General features: G+C 41.1%; 1 protein-coding gene across 1 annotated transcript; it reads right to left on the bottom strand.

Annotated features, from left to right (window-relative positions):
* Positions 1–842: 842 nt before the first annotated feature.
* On the bottom strand, positions 843–10,315 carry LOC120052261 (NACHT, LRR and PYD domains-containing protein 1 homolog). Its single transcript, XM_038999079.1, has 10 exons — positions 10,281–10,315; positions 9,653–9,717; positions 9,306–9,520; positions 7,024–7,280; positions 6,262–6,396; positions 6,052–6,134; positions 4,543–4,592; positions 4,412–4,441; positions 1,676–1,958; positions 843–1,086 (listed from the first exon to the last, which is right to left on the bottom strand). Exons 2-10 carry the CDS (start codon positions 9,658–9,660, stop codon positions 1,080–1,082), a joined length of 1,068 nt encoding a protein of 355 aa, XP_038855007.1. The 5' UTR covers positions 9,661–9,717; positions 10,281–10,315; the 3' UTR covers positions 843–1,079.
* Positions 10,316–20,497: the final 10,182 nt, after the last annotated feature.

Raw genomic sequence — 20,497 nt, 5'->3', positions numbered from 1 at the left:
TTTTGCATTTCTGCAGGAGTTTTGAGCATGTCAAATTTGTGATGGTAAACGCCCATTGAAACATATTGCAAATGGACAGCCGTGCACCTGGTGTATGGAATGGGTTACCAGGAGCATATTTTTTAAATGGTTTATAATGCCTTTAGGGGGGAGCAAGGGGTCTACAGATGGGTTGGGAGCACCCCCCCACCCGTGCCCATCCAATAGGGGGTGCCCCTGGTCATTTTGGACGTTTTTTGGAGTCCCACTTCTCCCTCATCATACATGACAAATAGACCATCTAGGTAGATTCATGGCTCAACATAGTGCTATATATCATTTGGGCAGTATAAATCCCATTTGGACATGGTTCACTGACTTTTGGGTTTGGAAACCGACTTCCTATGACCGTACATGGCAAATGGACATAACATCCTGATTTGGCACTTTCAATACTTTCATATTGCATTTGAACATTTCTTATGGCTTTTGGCAATGGCTCACTGACTTTTGACATCGACTTTTCACTTTCTATGAAATTATATTGCAAATGGACAAAACATATGCCTTATGGACAAGTAATAAAAAAAAATACAGATCTTATACATGTATAATTGACAAAAATACAGATCTTATACATCTTCATACAGATCTTATACATGTATAATTGACCAAAAAATATCGAAAGAATATCGAAAAATTGTCCAGAAAGCACTTTTTTAGGGGGGGGTACTAAGTTTTGGGGGAAAAAAATCAAATTTTCAAAATTTGACTCTTGAGTCACTCAGATTAGGTGACTTGATGTGCATCTGCCATAAACTTTGAATGAAATGCCATACATTTGAGTGGTATTGGACACCGTGTATATGATTCGAACAGTACCAATATGTTCCCATTCATTTTTGTCCATTTCAGGGGGGTATTCCCTTACAATCATGTAAGTGTCTTTGTCCATAGACTAAGAGACAGGCCTCAGCATCTTCAGATTAGGTGAAGAAGTGTCTTTGTCCACAGACTAGGAGACAGACCTCAGCATCTTCAGATTAGGTGAAGAAGTGTCTTTGTACACAGACTAGGAGACAGTCCTCAACATCTTCAGATTAGGTGCTACAAGAAAGAGGATGGAGGAGAAGGGAAGAGAGATATCAGAAAGTATGGAGAAGAATGAGGAGTGAGATACACCTGAGATAATGATGTGATGATGGTCCTATGATACACGTGAGATAATGATGTGATGATGGTCCTATAATACACCTGAGATAATGATGTGATGATGGTCCTATGATACACCTGAGATAATGATGTGATGATGGTCCTATGATACACCTGAGATAAGGATGTGATGATGGTCCTATGATACACCTGAGATAATGATGTGATGATGGTCCTATGATACACCTGAGATAATGATGTGATGATGGTCCTATGATACACCTGAGATAATGATGTGATGATGGTCCTATGATACACCTGAGATAATGATGTGATGATGGTCCTATGATACACCTGAGAAAACGATGTGATGATTGTCCTATGATAGAACTATAATAAGATACATTTATTACAGGCAGCAACACAAAAACATGCTTCCATTCTGAAAAAGACTTTCTCTTTGATCTGGGTAGCTATGTTTTTATTTGACCTATATTTAATCATTCCACATATTCAAGGGAGGGAGAAAAGAAAACGGTCTTACCTAGATTCACTCAAGTACTTAACAAGATGGTGTTCATGTTCACTGAGAGCTTTGAGACAAGCTCCCATCACTTCTGGTCCTTTAGGGAGGACTGCATTCAGTAGTTCTCTCATTTGCTCCTGTTCAGTTGTTTCAGCTTTTATTCTGGAGTACTCTTCATCACCAATCATGTCCTTTGACAGCAGATCATCTGCTATCGGCATTGGGTTTTTTACTCCCTGAATGAGTTTAGCCCTGTGTTTCTTCAGAAACTCCTCAGCAGGAATCCCAGGGAGTGTTAATGCTGAAGGGGGGTGAATTAAATGAATATGTCTTTAGGGTGAACAGCAGCTGTTTCTACATCTAACAGTCTCTCCAGTTATCATTCCTCTGATAGTCATGTCTTGTATAGAGCTGACTCCAGGGTTGTAGTCAATTCATATTCAAGTCAGTCAATTTTAAACCAGTTATTTTTTTTCCAATCAGTCATTGAAAATAGATGCCCTTTTCCAGTTATTGAATTGGAATTTCAGTTTACTTCCTGAATTGACTGACTTATTTGGAATTGACGCCTACCCTGGCTGACACGATTGTCTATTCTACATAACATACAGAGCCTTGCAAAAGAGTTCATACCCCTTGGATTTCTCTGTTGTGTTACATAGTGGGATTAAAATGGATTTAATAGTAATGTTTTGTCATCAATCCACTGAAAATACTCTGTAATGTCAAAGTGGACCTGTCCCCCATACATACAACATCTGGAAGGTCCCTCACTCAAGTATCGCATTTCAAGCACAGATTCAACTTTACACAAAGACCAGGGATGTTTTTGAAAGCCTCATAAAGAGGGGCAGTGATTGGTAGATGGGTAACAATAACAAATCAGACATTTAATATCTCTTTAAGCATGGTCAAGTTAATAATTATTCTGTGGATTACTTATTAAACCACCCAGACACATCAAAGATACAGTCGTCCTTCTGAACTGAGCTGCAGGACAGGAATGAAACTGTCAGGGATGTTACCATCAGGACATTGGTGAAATTTAAAACAGTTACAGAGTTCAATGTCTGTGATGGGAGAAAACTGAGGATGGATCAACAACATTGTAGTGACTCCATAATAATGACTTAAATGACAGAGTGAAAATAATACAAATATACAAAATAAATATTCCAAATATTCCAAAACATGCATCTTATTTGCAACAAGGTACTAAAGTAATACTGTAAAAAACGTCTACAAAGGAAGACACTTTCTGGCCTAAATGCAAAGCCTCATGTTTGGGGCAAATCCAACACAACACATCACTGAGTAACTGCCTCCTTATTTTCAAGCATGGTGGTGGCTGCATCATGGTATGGGTATGCTTGTCATCAGCAAATACTGGGGAGTTTTTCAGGATGAAAAGAAACAGGATGGAGCTAAGAACAGACAAAATCCTAGAGGAAAACCTTGTTCAGTCTGCTTTACACCAGACACTGGGAGAGGAATTCACCTTTCAACAGGACAATAACCTACAACACAAGGCCAAATCTACACTGGAGTTGCTTACCAAGAAGACATTGAATGTTCCTGAGTGGCCAAGTTAAAGTTTAGACTTAAATCTGCATGTAAATCTATGGCAAGACTTAAATGGCTGTCTAGTCATGATCTCCAACATCTTGACAGAGCTTGAAGAATTATGAAAATAATAGTGGGCTAATATTGTACAATCCAGGTGTGTAAAGCTCTTAGAGACTTACCCAAGAAGACTCCCAGCTGTAATGACTCTTAGAGACTTACCCAAGAAGACTCCCAGCTGTGATGACTCTTAGAGACTTACCCAAGAAGACTCCCAGCTGTAATGACTCTTAGAGACTTACCCAAGAAGACTCCCAGCTGTAATCACTGCCAAAGGTGTTTCTAAGTATTGACTCGGGGGGCTGAATACTTATGGAACAACTATTTTAGATATTGAATTTCTATCAATCTAAATATATATATATTATTTGACATTAGAGTATTTTGTGTAGATTGTTGACTAGAAATGACAATGAAATCCCTTTTAATCCCACCTTGTAACACAATAACATGTAATGCAGATACATTTGAAAGGCTCTGTATTTCTGTCTGAATGTTCTGTATCATTACACTCCACTGAACATGATTCATGAAGACCTTCATCACCCCACTGAACACGACTCATGAAGACCTTCATCACCCCACTGAACATGACTCATGAAGACCTTCATCACCCCACTGAACATGACTCATGAAGACCTTCATCACCCCACTGAACACGACTCATGAAGACCTTCATCACCCCACTGAACACAACTCATGAAGACCTTCATCACTCCACTGAACACGACTCATGAAGACCTTCATCACCCCACTGAACATGACTCATGAAGACCTTCATCACCCCACTGAACATGACTCATGAAGACCTTCATCACCCCACTGAACATGACTCATGAAGACCTTCATCACCCCACGGAACATGACTCGTGAAGACATTCATCACCCCACTGAACACGATTCATGAAGACCTTCATCACCCCACTGAACATGACTCATGAAGACCTTCATCACCCCACTGAACATGACTCGTGAAGACATTCATCACCCCACTGAACACGACTCATGATGACCTTCATCACCCCACTGAACACGACTCATGAAGATCTTCATCAGTGTTTTCATCACAACTTGAAGATATGTTAGCTCTATAACCCGTTTTATAAACCTTGTCCACAAAAACAAACTTACATGTTGGATGAGAGTCTTTGCTGTATTCGTCTGAAAGACAAGCAATAGAAAATATCATAAAACATGTTAATAGCATCTGTTAGAAAAGGACATTGATGATTGACATACTGTTCATGTATAGTATTTCTTACCTTTTGATACCACTGATTTCCATACTGTCCTCTCATCATCCCCGATTAACCTGTTAGGCGGGCTGTCCCGATGTCGGTACACCTATGACAACATCCAGCTCTATTGCAGGGCGCGAAATTCAAAATCTATTTTTTAAAAATATTTAACTTTCACACATTAACAAGTCCAATACAGCATTTGAAAGATAAACATCTTGTCAATCCAGCCAACATGTCCGATTTTTTAAATGTTTTACAGAGAAAACACCACATATATTTATGTTAGCTCACCACCAAATAAAAAAGTGGACAGACATGTAGCAGCAGCACAAGTATGATTCAAGTAGCATGCACAAGCCAACCTAACTAACCTAGAACCAACCTAAACAACCTAGAAAAAACTACCTCAGATGACAGTCCTATAACATGTTACACAATAAATCTATGTTTTGTTCATAAAATGTGCATATTTTAGCTATAAATCAGTTTTACATTACTGCTCCCATCATAGCTACAGTCTGAAATCGCACGGGAGTAGCCAGAGAAAATACAGACACCAACGTCAACTACTAATTACACCTCATAAAACATTTCAGAAAAACATATGGTGGATAGCTAATGAAAGACAAAGATCGTGTGAATAGAGCCAATATTTCCGATTTTTGAAGTGTTTTACAGCGAAAACACAATATATCGTTATATTAGCTTACAACATTAGCTAGCATACGGCAGCATTGATTCTAGTCAAACGCTAGCATAGCACAGTTCGACAGATATATGAAAAAGCATCCCAAATTGGGTCCTTATCTTTGTTGATATTCCATCAGAATGTTGTAAAGGGGTCCATTGTCCAGTACAGTCTTTAGTTGGGTTCCAGAACGAACTATTTCCCTCTTGGGTTAGCAAGCACAATGGCCGTGCGGCGCTAATCTCTCTTTCTTCAAAAAATTCTTCCAAAGCATCACGTCTAAAGTCCAGAATAAATTGCAATAATATAATTAAAGTATATTGAAAAAACATACTTTAGGATGATTTTGTGACATGTATCAAATAATATCGTAGCCAGAGGTCATATTCACCTTTAACGAGCGTATTCCAGGAGCCGAGTCCAGGTTCTACCTCGCGCCCAGAAAAAAAAATAAAGTGCGCAGGTCTCACTACAAGATGTTGTGTTCAGCCCCTGGAAGAGATATTCAACTGCTTTCTTCTCTCACTTCCGCATTACACCCAGATGAAGGCGTATGACGTGTTTCTACGGTCCTAAGTGACATGACCTTTTATAGACAAGGTCTTAAAGAGAGACATCGCATTTGGAAATCTCAATTCTGGATAGGAAATGGGCTGTACAAATAGTTCTGTTCAACTTAGAGAAATAATTCAAACGTTTTTAGAAACTATAGACTGTTTTCTATCCAATAGTAGTAAATATATGCATATTGTAAGATCAAAAATTTCTTAAGAGGCCGTTTGAAAATGTGCGCATATTTTCCAGTTTTTTCAATATTCACCCTGCAGCCAGAAGAGGTTAACTCCATCTCAATGTCAACCCCTGTGTTTCTCATAATCATCTTACAACAGCTTGGTGTGGTGTCTGCAGGTAACAGCTGAATCTTCTGTAGAAGGCCATATGGTGCAACGATTGAGACAACAGACAGAGAGAGAAATAGTGAAATAGAATGATATTCCAGTTATTCATATACAATATGACAGATTCATGTCCTTAGACTGATAAAACTACACCTCTGGATTGATGGAAGTGGAGTGGGGATTCTTGAGTGCAAACCAACTGTTCAGCTTTAAGGACCCGTTTGGACTTGACAGGACCAATTCTGAATATCCTTGGGACACCTGATTTTTCTCCCGTTCCTGAACAGCCTAAAAAATGAGCAATGTAGTACAGTCAGAACAATGTAGTCTCATAATTCACACAACATGCAGCTCACTGAGCAATCCATTTTTGTCAACAACAAAAAATGTGTACACTACTGTTTTACTATTCCTATTTTACCAGGATATTATGTTAAAGGTGTACCAGGTAAGTTGACTGAGAAGAGATTCTCTTTTACAGCAACGAACTGGGGAAGAGTTACAGGGGAGAGGAGAGGGGATAAATGAGCCAATTGGAACCTGGGGATGATTAGGTAGCCATGATGGTATGAGGGCCAGATTGGGAATTTAGTGAGGACACCGGGGTTAACATCCCTACTCTTACGATAAGTGCCATGGGATCTTTAGTGACCATGGAGAGGACACCCGTTTATCGTCCCATCTGAAAGACAGCACCCTACACAGGGAAATGTCCCCTTCACTGCCCCGGGGCATTGGGTTCTCCTTCGACCAGAGGGAAGAGTGCCGTCTACTGGCTCTTCAAATGAATGAGACAGAAATAGATTTCTCACAGAGCTGCATGTTGTCTTTCTAATCTAGAGATTTTCAACAAACTATCAGCTTTCCTTCAGTAAGTTTCAACATACTGTTGTCACTTCAATGATAGTGCCTCACCTCTTTCTGACTGGAGTTTCTGAGGAGCAGGTACAGCCTTGAAATTACTGTTGACCTTTTTACTGCCAAATAGAGGACCACATCACAGTGGACATCTATGTTCCAAGACAGTAATCTCAGTATCACAGAGATAACTGAGAACTTGGGATGGAGAATCTTAGCATGGAATCTGGTGACCTCATGCACTTCCTCTAAAGACACTCCATGTTCCTCAACATGAAGAACCTTCATCTCATTCCTCAGGGAAGGGTTGGTCCCTGAACAACACAATAAAAAGGAGACAGAAAGACAAATATTGTATTATTCATCCAACTAAAACACAAAGAATATGCAGTACCAGATCACAGTATACTCAAACTCCCAGAATATTTCATTCATTAAAACCTTTTCTCAATAGGGGGTGCTGTTTGCACTTTGTAATAATTTCGTTCCCAAATTAAACTGCCTCGTACTCAATTCCTGCTCGTACAATATGCATATTATTATTACTATTGGATAGAAAACACTCTCTAGTTTCTAAAACCGTTTGAATTATATCTGTGAGTGAAACAGAACTGGAGTTGGAGGAATTTTCCTATGAGGATGTGAGAATGCTGAATTCTGCAAGCTGTTCTCAGGTCAGTTTATTAATTTGCCTGTCTTCTATTGGTTGAGATGCACTGCATACGCCTTCCCCTGGATGTCAGTGAATAGTGAGAATTGAAATGGAGTCGCTAGGCAGATCTGAAGGCGTATAAATACGCTGGCAAGGTGGTGTCCTCCCTTTCTCCTCTTCGCCATGATGCAAAAAGGACCTCGGCATGTCGTTCTAGAATGCTCCGGTTATAGCCCTTAGATATATCCGGCTCTGTTTTTATTCGATATAGGTGTTAAAGACATCATAATGTTGTTATTTTAAACCGAGTTATATCAGTTTCTATCAGTATATTGCGATTTTTCGGGTATTTATTTGTGCTGCGTTTTAGGGAGTTGGGCACGTCTTGCCCACATGGCTAATGTTTACTGCTAATTCCAACGTTGAAGACGACATTCTACAACCGAGCAACGATTCTTTTGGACAAAGGACACCTTGCCCAAGATTCTGATGGAAGCTCATCAAAAGGTAAGAACTATTTAAGATGTTAATACGTTGTTCTGTTGAAAAATGTAAAATGCATATTCCGCCATTAATTTCGGTGCGGTCTCGCTTTAACGCACGCTGTATGTCGTAGTAAAATTAATTTTAAAAATCTAACACAGCGATTGCATTAAGAACTAATGTATCTTTCATTTGCTGTCCAACCTTTATTTTTTAGTAAAGTTTATGATTAGTTATCGATTAGAATAGGTGGCTCTCCCAAGATTTCTCCCGACATTTTGTTTGCATTTTGGCTACTATTCATATTGTATAACCACGATTTGTGCCGCTAAATATGCACATTTTCGAACAAACTCTATATGTATTGTGTAATATGATGTTATAGGACTGTCATCTCAAGAAGTTTGAGAAGGTTAGTGAAAAAATGAATATCTTTTGCTGGTTTATACGTTATCGCTATTTTTGGCTTGAATCAATGCTGTTGTGTGGTTGGCTATTGTAGTAAGCTAATATAATGCTATATTGTGTTTTCACTTTAAAACACTTAAAAAATCTGAAACATTGGCTGGATTCACAAGATCGTTGTCTTTCATTTGCTGTACGCTGTGTATTTTTCAGAAATGTTTTATGATGAGTATTTAGGTAATTCACGTTGCTCTCTGTAGTTATTCTAGTCGCTTTGGTGAGAGTTGAGATGGTGGCTGCAATGGTAAACTATGATTTATACCTGAAATATGCACATTTGTCTAACAAAACATATGCTATTCAATAAATATGTTATCAGACTGTCATCTGATGAAGTTGTTTCTTGGTTAGTGGCTATTTATATCTTTATTTGGTCGAAATTGTGATAGCTACCTATGCAGGAAAAAAATGGTGGAGTAAAAAAAGTTGTGTCTTTTGCTAACGTGGTTAGCTAATAGATTTACATATTGTGTCTTCCCTGTAAAACATTTTAAAAATCAGAAATGATGGCTGGATTCACAAGATGTCTATCTTTCATCTGGTGTCTTGGACTTGTGATTTAATGATATTTTGATGCTAGTATTTACTTGTGACGCTATGCTAGGCTATGCTAGTCAGCTTTTTTACTGATGGGGGTGCTCCCGGATCCGGGTTTGGGATGAAGTAGATGTTAACTCAGGAAGTGAAACTCAAGTTACATGGAAATGTCTTTCTGAATACTATTTCTATATGGTTTTACCTAAACAGACAAAGTGTGGCAGATGAACTTCCTCCAGTTCACCTAACTCCATAGTGATGTCCAGCAATGGACCACCTTGTGTGTACTGCATGTCTTGCAGAAGTTGACTGTAGGGTTCCCAGTTCCTGAAGTGATACTTCAGAACGACATCTCTCTCACACAGCCAGCGGAGCCCAGACACTGTGCACTCATAACTCCCTTTGGGTGTCCTGTGCCTGAAGGCAACAACAAGATATGGTAGAGAGGGTCAATGGTCAAATGGAGAGGTTGGATTAGAAGTCTATTCCCAAAGGTAATGGGGAAATACACTAGCAGGTGGAATGAAATGTTAAAAGTAGTTATTTTACCTGAACATTGTCACTCCCTGGACAGTGGAAGTCAAGGGTTCAATCTGAAGCCAGTGTGTGGAGTCCTGAACAAGGACAAGCATGTCAGTAATACATATGGGGCTTGTTTCCTGGACACATATTGAGTCTAGTGCTGGACTAAAAAGCAAGCTCAATGGAAGTTTCAATAGAAAGTTCTTTAATAAGGTCCAGGACTAGACTTAATCTGTGTCTGGGAAACTGGCCCATTAACCACAGTAACTAATCTGATGTATATATTCAATGTTACATGGAATGCTGGTGATTTATCAATTAAACTGTCTAATGACAAAATTTGACAACAGGTCAAATCCTGCATGCCTACAAGCAGAACACAGGACTGTCTATATCCCAGTATGAATGGTTGGTCAGTTCACACCTGGCTTTGAGACTGTGTTTACATTACTAAAGCAGAACACAAGACTGTCTTTATTCCAGTATGAATGGTTGGTCAGTACACACCTGGCTTTGAGACTGTGTTTATATTACTAAAGCAGAACACAGGACTGTCTATATCCCAGTATGAATGGTTGGTCGGTACACACCTGGCTTTGAGACTGTGCCTGACTCTTGCAGGAATGTAAAAGTAAGAATTTACATTATGACTTACCTCAACATGGTCACAAGTCTTACAGCTCTGAGGAATCCCTGAAGTCAAAAGTAGTTGTTATTTAAAACGGACAATCTCATGGAATAATGAATTTATAATTAGACTTGTAATAAAAATGAATATAAGTGAGCAACAGTCTCAGAATGTACACTCATTAGCATACCATAATCTGACATTAGTGTTATATTAATTAATGTTTGTGGAAGCAGGAAACAACATCGTTCTGGTCCATGTTTTGTAGATGTTGGGGGCCTGATTTCTGGTAGATCCTAGGATGAGAGCTTAAAGGTAGAGTCAGCTAAATGATGATGTACGAGCAGCACCACAGATATTGTGATGAGCAAGATGCCTGACTTCTCTCTCACACAGTCACACACAGTATCTGCCCGTGTGCAAGGGTTCTCTTCACTCTCTTACAGAGTGTTAGTCACGGGACCAAAACAGCAGAGAAGATTAGCCTTGCGTTCCAATGCTCTTTGTTGTTGTAGAAAATTGACCCACTATGCGATTTACTTTGTGCATCTACGTCATATTGCTGACTCTACCTTTAAGTTTGTTTTGACCAAATAGATCATGATTATGTTCCTTGCCTGGGACTCAAGTGTAATGAATGCTTTAAAAATATTTTGAGTTATAAACAATTATCAGTTAACTTCTTTGATATAGGGGGCAGCATTTTCACTTTTGGATGAATTGCGTGCCCATAGTGAACTGCCTCCTACTCTGTCCCAGATGCTAATATATGCATAGTATTATTACTATTGGATATAAAACACTCTGAATTTTCTAAAACTGTTTGAATGATGTCTGTGAGTATAACAGAACTCATATGGCAGGCAAAAACCTGAGACAAAATCCAAAAAGGAAGTGAGAATTCTGAGACTGGTCAATGTTCAACTCATCGCCTATTCAATTCCCTGTAAGATATGGATCTGTTTGCACTTCCTACGCCTTCCACTAGATGGCAACAGTCTGTAGAACGTGGAATGAAGCCTCTAGTGTGATGTCAGGCCGGATGGGGGGTGTTTCAGTCATTGGTCTGGCAGAATGCCAGTTCCTGGTCACGCGCTTTCCTCATGATATCGCCTTGCGTTCCATAACATGGAACGTTATTGGATATATATGATAACAACATCCTGAAGATTGATTCTCTACTTAGTTGGACCAGTTTATTCAACCTGTTATATAACTTTTTGAAGTTTTCGTCCGAGTTTGCCTGCATCTGCGCGAGCGTTTGGAGATGTGCACTAAACATGCTAGCAAAAGTAGCTACTTAGACACTAGTAACGGACATTATCGAACAAAACAACAATTTATTGTGGAACTAGGATTCCTGGGAGTGCATTCTGATGAAGATGATCCAAGGTAAGGGAATATTTATGATGTAATTTCGTATTTCTGTTGACTCCAACATGGTGTAGAAATGTTGTCATTTTGAGCGCCGTCTCAGATTATTGCATGGTGTGCTTTTTATGTATGTTTTTTATTAAATCTGACACAGCTGTTGCATTAAGAACAAGTGTATCTTTAATTATATGTAAAACATGTATCTTTCATGAAAGTTTATGATGAGTATTTCTGTTATTTGACGTGGCTCTCTGCAATTTCTCCGGATATTTTGGAGGCATTTCTGAACATGGCGCCAATGTAAACCGAGATTTGTGGATATAAATATGCACATTATCGAACAAAGCATAAATGTATTATGTAACATGATGTCCAATGAGTGTCATCTCATGAAGATCATCAAAGGTTAGTGATTAATTTTATCTCTATTTCTGCTTTTTGTGACTACTATCTTTTGCTGGGGAAATGGCTGTGTTTTTCTGTGGCTATGTACTGAGCTAACATAATCGTTTGGTGTGCTTTCGCCGTAAATCCTTTTTGAAATCAGACATGTTGGCTGGATTCACAACATGTGTAGCTTTACTTTGGTGTCTTTCATGTGTGATTTCATGAAAGATTGATTTTTATAGTAATATATTTGAATTTGGCGCGCTACATTTTTTCTGGATTTTGGCCAAGTGGGACGCTACCGTCCAACCTATCCCAGAGAAGTTAACACTCACATTTCTCAGGTCCAGACTTAATACAACACTCTCCACCATGGTCTCTGGTGTTCTCAGGTCCAGGCTTGATCCAACTCTCTCCACCATGGTCTCTGGTGTCCTCAGGTCCAGGCTTGATACAACACTCTCCACCATGGTCTCTGGTGTCCTCAGGTCCAGGCTTGGTCCAACACTCTCCACCATGGTCTCTGGTGTTGGTAAAGCAGAAGGATAAACTGAGATTAAACTAAATACAATTTAAAAAGGCTTTATATAGCATACATACAGTCTTCATAAGCAATACAAAGAGTGTATAAAGGGTGATTGGACAGCTCCCTATGTAGGGTGCATTGCCTAAATGTGACATAACCCACTATGTCAACTTCCATAAAGTCAATACTGATGGTGAGGTTACAGTTTTTTAAATGTATTATTCAACCTTTATTTAACTAGGCAAGTCAATTAAGAACAAATTCTTATTTAAAATGACGGCCTACCCTCCTCTAACCCGGACGACGCTGGGCCAATTGTGCGCCGCCATGAGTAACATACCCCCCCAGAGATGTGAAGTCACCAGGTATCATGAGTTACATACCCCCCTAGAGATGTGAAGTCACCAGGTATCATGAGTTACATACCCCCCCTAGAGATGTGACGTCACCAGGTATCATGAGTTACATACCCCCCTAGAGATGTGAAGTCACCAGGTATCATGAGATACATACCCCCCTAGAGATGTGAAGTCACCAGGTATCATGAGTTACATACCCCCCTAGAGATGTGAAGTCACCAGGTATCATGAGTTACATTCCCCCCTAGAGATGTGAAGTCACCAGGTATCATGAGTTATATTCCCCCCTAGAGATGTGAAGTCACCAGGTATCATGAGTTACATTCCCCCCTAGAGATGTGAAGTCACCAGGTATCATGAGATACATACCCCCCTAGAGATGTGAAGTCACCAGGTATCATGAGTTATATTCCCCCCGAGAGATGTGAAGTCACCAGGTATCATTAGTTACATACCCCCTAGAGATGTGAAGTCACCAGGTATCATGAGTTACATACCCCCCTAGAGATGTGAAGTCACCAGGTATCATGAGTTACATTCCCCCCTAGAGATGTGAAGTCACCAGGTATCATGAGTTATATTCCCCCTAGAGATGTGAAGTCACCAGGTATCATGAGTTACATACCCCCCTAGAGATGTGAAGTCACCAGGTATCATGAGTTACATAACCCCCTAGAGATGTGAAGTCACCAGGTATCATGAGTTACATTCCCCCCTAGAGATGTGAAGTCACCAGGTATCATGAGTTACATTCCCCCCTAGATATGTGAAGTCACCAAGTATCATGAGGTATATTCCCCCCTAGAGATGTGAAGTCACCAGGTATCATGCGTTACATACCCCCTAGAGATGTGAAGTCACCAGGTATCATGAGTTATATTCCCCCCTAGAGATGTGAAGTCACCAGGTATCATGGGATATATTCCCCCCTAGAGATGTGAAGTCACCAGGTATCATGAGTTACATACCCCCTAGAGATGTGAAGTCACCAGGTATCATGAGTTACATTCCCCCCTAGAGATGTGAAGTCACCAGGTATCATGAGTTACACCCCTCTAGAGATGTGAAGTCACCAGATATCATGAGATACATACACCCCTAGAGATGTGAAGTCACCAGCTATCATGAGTTACATACCCCCTAGAGATGTGAAGTCACCAGGTATCATGAGTTACATACCCCCCTAGAGATGTGACGTCACCAGGTATCATGAGTTACATACCCCCCTAGAGATGTGAAGTCACCAGGTATCATGAGATACATACCCCCCTAGAGATGTGAAGTCACCAGGTATCATGAGTTACATACCCCCCTAGAGATGTGAAGTCACCAGGTATCATGAGTTACATTCCCCCCTAGAGATGTGAAGTCACCAGGTATCATGAGTTATATTCCCCCCTAGAGATGTGAAGTCACCAGGTATCATGAGTTACGTAACCCCCTAGAGATGTGAAGTCACTAGGTATCATGAGTTACATTCCCCCCTAGAGATGTGAAGTCACCAGGTATCATGAGTTATATTCCCCCCTAGAGATGTGAAGTCACCAGGTATCATGAGTTATATTCCCCCCTAGAGATGTGAAGTCACCAGATATCATGAGTTACATACCCCCCCCTAGAGATGTGAAGTCACCAGGTATCATGAGTTACGTAACCCCCTAGAGATGTGAAGTCACCAGGTATCATAAGTTACATTCCCCCCTAGAGATGTGAAGTCACCAGGTATCATGAGATACATACCCCCCTAGAGATGTGAAGTCACCAGGTATCATGAGGTATATTCCCCCCTAGAGATGTGAAGTCACCAGGTATCATGCGTTACATACCCCCTAGAGATGTGAAGTCACCAGGTATCATGAGTTACATACCCCCCTAGAGATGTGAAGTCACCAGGTATCATGAGTTACATTCCCCCCTAGAGATGTGAAGTCACCAGGTATCATGAGTTATATTCCCTCCTAGAGATGTGAAGTCACCAGGTATCATGAGTTACATTCCCCCCTAGAGATGTGAATTCACCAGGTATCATGAGTTACGTAACCCCCTAGAGATGTGAAGTCACCAGGTATCATGAGTTACATTCCCCCCTAGAGATGTGAAGTCACCAGGTATCATGAGTTACATACCCCCCTAGAGATGTGAAGTCACCAGGTATCATGAGTTACATACCCCCTAGAGATGTGAAGTCACCAGGTATCATGAGTTATATTCCCCCCTAGAGATGTGAAGTCACCAGGTATCATGAGTTACATACTTCGCCACAAACAACATACAGTAGTACACAGCAACACACATTTGCACACACACTTTCCCCCCTTCTACAACACTACACTGAGCTTGTGACACACACATTGAGTGGCTGGTGTTCAGGTTTATACAGTAAAAGTCAAAAGTTTGGACACCTACTTATTCAAGGGTTTTTCTATATTCCTTCCCGACCTGTGGCGGTCCTCATGAGAGCCAGTTTCATCGTAGTGCTTGATGGTTTTTGCGACTGCACTTGAAGAAACATTCAAAGTTCTTGAAATGTTCCACATTGACTGACCTTCATGTCTTAAAGTAATGATGGACTGTTGTTTCTCTTTGCTTATTTGAGCTGTTCTTGCCATAATATGGACTTGGTCTTTTACCAAATAGGGCTATCTTCAGTATACCACCCCTACCTTGTCACAACACAACTGATTGGCTCAAACGCATTAAGAAGGAAAGAAATTCCACAAATTAACTTTTAAGAAGGTACACCTGTTAGTTGAAATGCATTCCAGGTGACTACTTCATGAAGCTGGTTGAGAGAATGCCAAGAGTGTGCAAAGCTGTCATCATGGCAAAGGATGGCTACTTTGAAGAATCTCAAATATAAAATATTTTTTCAATGTGTTTAACACTTTTTTGGTTACTTCATGATTCCATATGTCTTATTTCACATACAGCACCAGATGTCACAGGAATGCCAAAAATATCAAGGACAACAACCACCCAAGCCACTACCATTTCACCCCGCTATCATCCAGAAGGCGAGGTCAGTACAGGTGCCTCAAAGCTGGGACCGAGAGACTGAAAAACAGCTTCTCTCTCAAGGCCATCAGACTTTTAACTACCCATCACTAGCACAGAGGCTGCTAGTATATACATAGACTTGAAATCACTGGCCACTTGAATAAATGGAACATTAGTCACTGTATTCTATATTCTTCTACTGTATCTTAGTCCGTTCCGCTCTGACATCGCTCGTCCATATGTATATAGTCTTAATTCATTCCTACTTAGATTTGTGTGTATTGGGTATATGTTGTGTAATTTGTTAGATATTACCTGTTAGATATTACTGCACTGTTGGAGCTAGAAACACAAGCATTTTGCTACACCCGCAATAACATCTGCTAAACACGTGTATTTGACCAATAACAATTGATTTGATTTATGAATTGATTCATAGTTTTGATGTCTTCAATATTATTCTACAGTGTAGAAAAAAATACAAATAAAATATAAACTCTTGAATGACCAAATGTGTAGAAACTTTTGACTTGTGCTGTGTGTAATTAGCCTGGGAACGAGGTTAGTCATAATTTCAGCCATATTGGAATAACATTTTGAACTTTAGCTTTGATGCTCTACTGTGGAGTGTACTGTGTCCTCCAGTGATGCTCTACTGTAGACTGTTCTGTACTGTGTCCTCCAGTGAGGCTCTACTGTAGACTGTTCTGTACTGTGTCCTCCAGTGAGGCTCTACTGTAGACTGTTCTGTACTGTGTCCTCCAGTGAGGCTCTACTGTAGACTGTTCTGTACTGTGTCCTCCAGTGATGCTCTACTGTAGACTGTTCTGTACTGTGTCCTCCAGTGATGCTCTACTGTAGACTGTTCTGTACTGTGTCCTCCAGTGATGCTCTACTGTAGACTGTACTGTGTCCTCCAGTGATGCTCTACTGTAGACTGTACTGTGTCCTCCAGTGATGCTCTACTGTAGACTGTTCTGTACTGTGTCCTCCAGTGATGCTCTACTGTAGACTGTTCTGTACTGTGTCCTCCAGTGATGCTCTACTGTAGACTGTTCTGTACTGTGTCCTCCGGTGATGCTCTACTGAAGACTGTTCTGTACTGTGTCCTCCAGTGAGGCTCTACTGTAGACTGTTCTGTACTGTGTCCTCCAGTGATGCTCTACTGTAGATTGTTCTGTACTGTGTCCTCCAGTGAGGCTCTACTGTAGACTGTTCTGTACTGTGTCCTCCAGTGATGCTCTACTGTAGATTGTTCTGTACTGTGTCCTCCAGTGATGCTCTATTGTAGACTGTTCTGTACTGTGTCCTCCTTTGATGCTCTACTGTAGACTGTTCTGTACTGTGTCCTCCAGTGATGCTCTACTGTAGACTGTTCTGTACTGTGTCCTCCAGTGATGCTCTACTGTAGACTGTTCTGTACTGTGTCCTCCAGTGATGCTCTACTGTAGACTGTTCTGTACTGTGTCCTCCAGTGATGCTCTACTGTAGATTGTTCTGTACTGTGTCCTCCAGTGATGCTCTACTGTAGACTGTTCTGTACTGTGTCCTCCAGTGAGGCTCTACTGTAGACTGTTCTGTACTGTGTCCTCCAGTGAGGCTCTACTGTAGATTGTTCTGTACTGTGTCCTCCAGTGATGCTCTACTGTAGACTGTTCTGTACTGTGTCCTCCTGTGATGCTCTACTGTGGAGTGTTCTGTACTGTGTCCTCCAGTGATGCTCTACTGTAGACTGTTCTGTACTGTGTCCTCCAGTGATGCTCTACTGTAGACTGTTCTGTACTGTGTCCTCCAGTGATGCTCTACTGTAGACTGTTCTGTACTGTGTCCTCCAGTGATGCTCTACTGTAGACTGTTCTGTACTGTGTCCTCCAGTGATGCTCTACTGTAGACTGTTCCGTTCTGTGTCCTCCAGTGATGCTCTACTGTTGACTGTTCTGTACTGTGTCCTCCAGTGATGCTTTACTGTAGACTGTTCTGTACTGTGTCCTCCAGTGATGCTCTACTGTAGACTGTTCTGTACTGTGTCCTCCAGTGATGCTCTACTGTAGACTGTACTGTGTCCTTCAGTGATGCTCTACTGTAGACTGTTCTGTACTGTGTCCTCCAGTGATGCTCTACTGTAGACTGTTCTGTGCTGTGTCCTCCAGTGATGCTCTACTGTAGACTGTTCTGTGCTGTGTCCTCCAGTGATGCTCTACTGTAGACTGTTCTGTACTGTGTCCTCCAGTGATGCTCTACTGAAGACTGTTCTGTACTGTGTCCTCCGGTGATGCTCTACTGTAGACTGTTCTGTACTGTGTCCTCCAGTGATGCTCTACTGTAGACTGTTCTGTACTGTGTCCTCCAGTGATGCTCTACTGTAGACTGTACTGTGTCCTCCAGTGATGCTCTACTGTAGACTGTTCTGTACTGTGTCCTCCAGTGATGCTCTACTGTAGACTGTTCTGTACTGTGTCCTCCGGTGATGCTCTACTGTAGACTGTTCTGTACTGTGTCCTCCAGTGATGCTCTACTGTAGACTGTTCTGTACTGTGTCCTCCAGTGAGGCTCTACTGTAGACTGTTCTGTACTGTGTCCTCCAGTGATGCTTTACTGTAGACTGTTCTGTACTGTGTCCTCCAGTGATGCTCTACTGTAGACTGTTCGGTACTGTGTCCTCCAGTGAGGCTCTACTGAAGACTGTTCTGTACTGTGTCCTCCGGTGATGCTCTACTGTAGACTGTACTGTGTCCTCCAGTGATGCTCTACTGTAGACTGTTCTGTACTGTGTCCTCCAGTGAGGCTCTACTGTAGACTGTTCTGTACTGTGTCCTCCAGTGAGGCTCTACTGTAGACTGTTCTGTACTGTGTCCTCCAGTGAGGCTCTACTGTAGACTGTTCTGTGCTGTGTCCTCCAGTGAGGCTCTACTGAAGACTGTTCTGTACTGTGTCCTCCGCTGAGGAACATTAATAAAATAAATGCTTTAAAATCATCATGTTGCTCCTCAGTCCTCACCTGTAAACACACCACTACTACTAATCTAACTGTCTGTAGGTCCAACAGAACACATTAAAACACACCACTACTACTAATCTAACTGTCTGTAGGTCCAACAGAACCCATTAAAACACACCACTACTACTAATCTAACTGTCTGTAGGTCCAACAGAACCCATTAAAACGCACTACTAATCTAACTGGCTGTAGGTCCAACAGAACACATTAAAACACACTACTAATCTAATTGTAGGAATGATTCCAGAGGGAAACAAATTATAGAACATCGCTATGACTCACCTCTGAATGTGTTGGTCATCTCTCTGACACAAGGTCACTGAGGAGGAAACCTCAAACCCAAACCCAGGATAGAGGGGTTCAGTGAATCTGGTGTGTTCTGTGTAAAGGTGTGTCAGTGTACCAGAGGAGGACACACTATAGAGGGTCAAAGTACCAGCTGGCCAGTCCAGATACACACCAACTGTGCTAGGAACAGGACCAGGGATGGATCTGCTATGGACTCCAGCTTGGTAAAAGTGATAACCACTATCAGAGCAGACTAAACACCAGGACTCCTTATTGGCTCCAATCCAACTGTCATCCTCATCTCCCTTCCTGTTTATTCCTTTGTACACCACGCCAATGTCAGCCATGTCACCATCCATCTCCACCTCCCAGTAATAACGACATCCAGATAAGCCTTCTCTGCAGAGAACTTGGGGATGACAGTCAAATCTGTCTGGATGGTCTTCATAATGCTGCTTCTCTTCCACCCATGTCACCTTCCTGTTCCCCTCAGACAGTATCAGGTTTGGGTTTGCTGTATTTGGGTCCAGGGTGAGATGACAGGCATCTGTAGACAAAAGGAGAGTATAATCAAACCACATATTCACATAAAATGTTGTTTTGTAGGAACAGAACAAGTATTGAATAGTTACTATGTTACTATAGTTCTGAGTATTCAGTTAATTAGGATTGAAGAGACTTACATTTCCCCAGCCTTGATTTCAGCCTGCACTCTCCACCACGATCCACACTGTAGGAGAAACAGGTTATTGACTGACAAAGACCTAATAAGGCAGTCAACATTTAAACCATATTGTTGTGTTCTGGTGCACTATCCAAGTTCATTACTAGAGACATACAGGTATTCTATCCTACCTACTGCATACAGAACAGAGTACAATTCATTACTAGAGACATACAGGTATTCTATCCTACCTACTGCATACAGAATGGAGTACAATTCATTACTAGAGACATACAGGTATTCTATCCTACCTACTGCATACAGAACGGAGTACAATTCATTACTAGAGACATACAGGTATTCTATCCTACCTACTGCATACAGAACGGAGTACCATTCATTACTAGAGACATACAGGTATTCTATCCTACCTACTGCATACAGAACAGAGTACAATTCCAACAGGATATCAGAGATGCAGAAGAAGAGTATTCATGTGTTGATGATGTATGCTGTGTTGGAGTGCTCAGCCTGCTGAGTAAACTTCTCCTTAATTCTCCCATCATGCCCTCATGTTACTGACTCTACTACACTACATATGACACAACCGCTGCTCACACTATTAGGACATCTATTCTGACTTACTTCAGC

The sequence above is a fragment of the Salvelinus namaycush genome, chromosome 8 (genome assembly GCF_016432855.1).
Source record: "Salvelinus namaycush isolate Seneca chromosome 8, SaNama_1.0, whole genome shotgun sequence".
NCBI lineage: Eukaryota > Metazoa > Chordata > Actinopteri > Salmoniformes > Salmonidae > Salvelinus > Salvelinus namaycush.
This window is presented reverse-complemented; position numbering and strand designations above follow the sequence as displayed.

Excerpts from the sequence above, each read along its gene's own strand:
- LOC120052261 (XM_038999079.1), bottom strand. Across the intron at positions 7,281-9,305 it reads GCCACACTTTGTCTGTTTAG|GGACCAACCCTTCCCTGAGG; the intron begins GTAAAACCATAT and ends TGTGTTGTTCAG. Across the intron at positions 4,593-6,051 it reads GGGGTTGACATTGAGATGGA|GTTAATCGGGGATGATGAGA; the intron begins GTTAACCTCTTC and ends CCCGCCTAACAG.